Below are 6,000 nucleotides of genomic sequence, written 5' to 3'. Positions count from 1 at the left end.
AGAGTGTACATGTGGTCTGATGACTGACATGGCCACTTGAGTCCCAGTTGCTTTGCCATGGAGAGGGAAGCATTTCACCAAATTGAGACAGGGAGCTTGGCTCAGATGGGTAAGCCAGGTTCATGTATGACTGTGAAGCTGGATTGTTCATCTGACTGTAGGCATTCTGGCCTTCTTTCTCCCTTTCACTGAGCCAAGCCCAGAAGCTGAACTCATTGTGTCTGGTTTGTTTGTGTGTGTGTGTTTTAAGTTAGTTTGCAGAATTACTCTCCTATGATGGCACAGAAATCACAAGGATCTGACAACCTTCAAGAAGGCAAGGAAAAGAGCAAGAGAGACATCCTGAAGTGCACCAAGAGCATGTGGGCTCCACTGGATGAGCGGCTACCCCCTGACCCTGAGGAGGAAAGCCAGGGTCTCACCATCCCCATGCTGGGTGAGAAGGACCCTCAGGCCTATTTGAAAGCATTCCTCTGTGAGTGGTGAGGGATGTGGGAGCTTTTGGCCAGGGGCAGGTGATTTTGGAACAAAAGCATTTGGGCTTTGAAGATACCAGTGTTCCTGGCATGATGCCAAAAACATTTATGAAATGGGCACTTCTGACTTCTGCTATAGACATTCAGAACACAGACCTCCTTGAAAGAAGTAGACCATTTAATGAATGAACTCTGCTTCCTTTCCTCTCCAGATATCCCTCATCCTAAGTTCCCAGGACTTTGAAGCTGTATAGGGTCTGGGCATGAGGCTTCTTTCAGGTCATCAGACATTTTATTGAAAAACTCTGATCTGTTGGGTCCTGCAGGAGGCATTGACAAAAATTTTAATCATTTAAAGAGTAATAAGTAAGAAAATACTTCCAGCACTCCCCTGCCTCCATTATGTAACTGTTGAATGGTTTTTCTTCTTTGCCCATCGCCCAATTCATTCTAACTTCACAGCAGTTCAAGTGAAGAGCAATATGGACCTCCTGTGTCTACCCGGCTTTTATGGTTCACCTGACACCTTGTGAGGGGGATAATTCAGGCACCTCACTATTTGACAGCATAAAGTCAAACAAAATTAGCCCAGGGTACACAGTTGCCAAGCAGAATGGAAACAAATATTTAACAGAAAATGCTGCTTTACATCCTCTCCTTTTTGCCTGTTGACTATTTGTTGAGCCAATGATAAAGATCCACCTTAAAAGACTAGTGCCTTTTTAACACAGGGTGCCTTTGGCAATCCAGGGACTCTAGTGCAATTTGTCCCTGGAATGAATGCAAATTTGGTTTCTAACCTGGCAGAGAACTCCTTGCAAATAACCATCACTGGCTGGCTGCCTTAGGTAAATGTCGTGATTCAATAAGGAGAGGCACTGTGGTGATTTATATCCAACAAGAGAAAGACAAAAGTCTCTTATGCTTTCTCACCCTTTGTATTCACACCAGGTAATTTAAAAATTATTCTAACATCTCTTGCTCTTCAGTGGTTTATTTTTCTTCTCTCTCACATTTTCTTTCTTTTTTTTTTAAGTTACAGTCTTTTGACAAGTTTACACTTCATTCTCAGGAAAGGCTGATCATGGAAAACAGGTTTTGCCTTCAGAAAAAAAATGAATATGCTTATGGAAGGAAACATGTGACTAAATATGTGGGAAATAGAGCGACTGAGTGGTGGCTGAGTAAACAGGGTAGCATCCTTTTAGCTGGTTGTGCTTTGACTAACAGATCTGTTCTTTCTTACTTGTAGAAGATTCCAAGCAAGAAAGTATTCAGCAGTGGCTGGACTCTGGATTCTTGTAAGTCTTTGTGTGTGTGTGTGTGTGTGTGTGTGTGTGTGTCTTGTACATTTCTCTTGCAAAGATCCATGAAAACAATGAGTGTAACTCTGCCTGGGCAAGGTGGGGGATGTGTAGGGATTTTCATTTTAATTGTAATTGAAGTATTACTCTATTATTGTAAAAACTATGTATCAGTTTAAAACTACAAAATAAAATACTACTTTAGTCCCTGACTGTTTATTGGTTTCTGAAAGTCCTCTCTTACTAAAACCTAACTCTGCATTTGCTCTCATCTGTTTAATTAAAAAGTAATTTAGTATAATTTATTTACACACTTTGTTTGACTCACAATACTTTTGTTTCTTTACAGTGCCTCTGCAAATGAAAACTTTCAACGAGTCATTGACCGCACTGGTAAGATAAGAGAAGCAGTTACGCTTTGCGAAGCTGAGTAGGAGATATATTAATATATCTATGTGAATAAATCTTCTTAAAATTGAGAATTATCAGTGGCTTCTAGAAATGATCAGCCCTCAAAAACTACCCAGTTCAATCCCTTCACTTGACATACAACTGCGACAAAAATGATAGGTGTTTCCCCAGCAGCAGGTTAAGGGCTGAACCTAGGCCTTTGCCATATCATCGACAGCTCAGACGATAGCATAAACTCACTGGGTTCTATGAAGACATTTGCAAGGATGTAATTATGAAAATGAAATTGTTTCATTTTCCCCATCCTGTATTATACTTTTATTTCTGAATCTAGTTTTTTTTTTCTATTCTTTGGTCTCAAAATTGCACTTACATTCCCTCTTTCTAATAATGCACTTGTTCGCGAGAAGAATAAATATCTGAATTCTAAAGCAAAAAGTACAAGTATTTCTGAAGGAGAAAATGTATCACACTTGTTTCACTGAGGTTTGATAAAAGCATTATAAAAAGAAAAAGAAATTTAATTACAGGACTCACAGTTTCCACCTTCATTAAATGCAATACCTTATTTTATAGGATCTAAGACCCTTCAATTATAAAATGTATTCATATTTTAGGAAAAAAAAAACTGGCAGTTACAAATAAAAGGCAATATTGACTGTAAGACATATCTTGATTTCACAGGTGTTAAAAATGTGAAAAAGTATGCTTCAAAATGGATGAAATATTATGAAGAATTTGTGTGAAAAAAATGGCATAAATTAGGAACTTAATGGTTAGATGAAAAAATTATTAGTCTAATAGTCACTTACTTTGCTGGTTTCAGTTATTTCACTTCCTCTACTGCAGTCTTACATTAAGATTGATGATTGGCTACAAATCAGTTTAAATTTCGAATTTTTCACTACCTTTAAAAGAAAACCTATATGTATCATTGAAATTTCCCTTTTCACAAACCTTCTTTATTTTTTCTAATATAAAAGTTCCATGATGCCAAATACTGTAAAGATTTTTGCCAATAAATCAAATGTAAGTACTTCTCTGCTCATAATGGTGCAGACTCAAGGAAAAGCAAAAACTTAAGAAATATAGCCAGCATTTCTTATCCCCCTGGTGTTTTCTCTTGCCCCGGTTGTGTTGAGAGGCCTGGCACTGGTACTAGGGTCATCAGTAACTATACTAAAAGCTTCACTTCCCAGAAATTAAAGACCAATCACAGCCCTTCCTCTTCTGAACCAAGTCAATGAACTGGAAAGGCAGAGACATGAAGTAAAGACCTGGAGGAAAATTGGGATAGTGATATGGCTCTGAGATCAGAAACACAGTCTCGATTTGCCAGGTCCTTTATCTTCAGCAAGCTTTTTTTTTTTTTTTTTTTTTTTTTGAGACGGAGTCTCTCTCTGTCGCCCAGGTTGGAGTGCAGTGGCCGGATCTCAGCTCACTGCAAGCTCCGCCTCCCGGGTTTACGCCATTCTCCCACCTCAGCCTCCCGAGTAGCTGGGGCTACAGGCGCCCACCACCTCGCCCGGCTAGTTTTTTGTATTTTTTTTTTAGTAGAGACGGGGTTTCACCGTGTTAGCCAGGATGGTCTCGATCTCCTGACCTCGTGATCCGCCCGTCTCGGCCTCCCAAAGTGCTGGGATTACAGGCTTGAGCCACCGCGCCCGGCCAGCAAGCTTTTTAATAATAATGGAATAGCTTCTTACACGTTTAATTGAGCCTTTGCTTGTACAAGGCCCTTTCTCGTCGATCATATTTTAAACTCCACCGCCCGTGTGGTAGCATGGTTGGTTTTGTCTTTTTGTTTTTTGCAGATGAGGATTTTGGGGTACAGAGTGGTCAAGTGCCATGATTGTTGGTCACAGCTGGTTAGAGGCAGGTGGAGGAATGGAGGCCCAGCCTTCTATTAATATCAGCCCCGCTGCGTGCTGACTTCAGCCATGATGAGAGAGCTGCACTGAGCTTGGGGGAGCTGAGAGACACACTGAGAAGGGTGGATGCTAGAACAGTTCCAGAAACTGGGGACCTGAAGGTCATGGCAAAGGTGAAAAGGAGAAAAACTGTGGAGATGAAAAGGACCCAAAGAGAAGGAAGAAACGAAGTCACTGTCGGAGGGAAAATCCTGTCAAAACTCATAAAATACTGATAAGATTATAGAGTGGCACATGAATTTCCTAGGGCAGCAGTAACAAATTATCACAAACGTGTTGCTTTTAAGTACCACGTTCTGTTGTTTTAACAACAGAAATGTATTCTCTCACAGTTATGGAGTCTGGAAGCCCAAAATCAAGGTGTCACCAAGACTGATCTCCCTCTGAAAGTTCTAGGGAAGAATCCCTCCTGGTTTCTTTCTAGTTTCTGGTAGCCTCTGGCAATCCTCAGTGTCTATTGGCTTGCAGCTACATAACTCCTTTCTATGACTTCGTCTCTACATGGCCTCTTCTCCTTGTGTGTCTTTTCCTCTTCTTATAAGGACATCAGTCATTGGATTAAGGATCCAGTGTAATCCAGTATGATCTCATCTTAACTAATTAACTATCCACAAAGACCCTATTTCCAAATAACAGCACATTTTGAGGTTCTAGGTGGACATGAAATTCCAGGGGACTCTAGTCAACTAACTAGAATTCATTCTAAGGCTGGTTTCCTTATTAATCACTTATGAGGCTTTGTACACTAAGGTAGCAGCAAGATCTAAGTGTCTTCATCTTACAGGTGACCCAATGCCTCCCGTAGAAAGCATTCTAGTGAGTCTTCAGCCCTTGGCCTGGGCCCAAATAACATAGATAGTTGGGATAAGGCTTTAGTGGTCCTGTTCCTGGTTTCCTCCTGGGTTCTATGATGGCCAACATGGGGCTTGGCCTTTTATGGTGACTCTCTGGCTGTCATGCTCATCTGCAGCTACCTAAAATCTCAAATCTCATTTTTATTAAGCGGGAATCTGGTTGGCCCATTTTGTATCTTGTTTGCCACCATTAAGCCAGGTAAAGCCCTTGGCACTTCGGCCTCTTAATCAGTAGACCTGGGAGGGGGAGAAAATTAATGCATATTGAAGATGCACATGCTAGATACTATACATATATTATCTTGCTTACCAGACCACCTTTGAGGTGAATATTACATGGAGGAAAATGAGGCTCAGAAAGGTAAAGTAACTTAACAAAAGCCATCCAGTTAGTAGGTATGGGAGTTGAGATTTCAACTTAGATCTCTCTGTCTGTACAGTCATGCTTTGCCTCTAGAAGACTAATGACATTTACTACACATGTTATGCATGGAAACACCTGGGAGGAAAGCCCTGTGCTGTGGTTTCAGTGTCCCCTCCAAAACTCATGTTGAAACTTAATCACCATTGTGACAGTATTGAAAAGTGAGACTTTTGATAGGTAATTAGGTTGTGAGGACTCTGCCTTTATGAATGGGTTAATGCCTTTATCCTGGAGTGAGTTATTTATCACAGTATTGGGTTAATTATCATGGGAGTGGGCTCCTGATAAAAGGATGGGTTTGGTCCCCATTTTCTCTGTCTTGTGTGCTTGCTTATCCTCTGCCTTCCACCATGGAATTACACAGCAAGAAGGCCCTCACCAGATGCAGCCACTTGATCTTGGACTTCCTAGCCTCCACAGCTGTGAGTCAGATAAACTTCTTTTCTTTATGAATTACTCAGTCTGCGCCATTGTGTTATAGCAGCAGAAAATAGACTAAGACACCCTGTATACACATCCCTGTTGGAAAAGTCAAAGCATGGGCAATGTGGGTGAGTCACTGGCATTTCTCCCTCCAGGCCTTCTGATTCTTATGCATCA

General features: G+C 41.0%; 1 protein-coding gene across 2 annotated transcripts in view; it reads left to right on the top strand.

Moving 5' to 3' along the window:
* The first annotated feature begins 255 nt into the window (after positions 1–255).
* The window catches only part of ITPRID1 (ITPR interacting domain containing 1), a 102,473-nt gene continuing 96,728 nt past the window's right edge, over positions 256–6,000 (top strand). Inside the window, exons 1-3 of one of the 2 annotated variants that reach the window (XM_030933084.1) lie at positions 256–436; positions 1,729–1,777; positions 2,130–2,173. In XM_030933084.1, coding sequence (XP_030788944.1) covers positions 274–436; positions 1,729–1,777; positions 2,130–2,173 — 256 coding nt within the window. In that variant the 5' untranslated portion in view covers positions 256–273. The remainder of the gene's footprint in view (positions 437–1,728; positions 1,778–2,129; positions 2,174–6,000) is intronic. The other variant, XM_030933083.1, reaches the window with a different exon arrangement.

The sequence above is a fragment of the Rhinopithecus roxellana genome, chromosome 6 (genome assembly GCF_007565055.1).
Source record: "Rhinopithecus roxellana isolate Shanxi Qingling chromosome 6, ASM756505v1, whole genome shotgun sequence".
NCBI lineage: Eukaryota > Metazoa > Chordata > Mammalia > Primates > Cercopithecidae > Rhinopithecus > Rhinopithecus roxellana.
The sequence above is the reverse complement of the archived record's forward strand: the minus strand, read 5'-3'. Positions and strand labels throughout refer to the sequence as shown.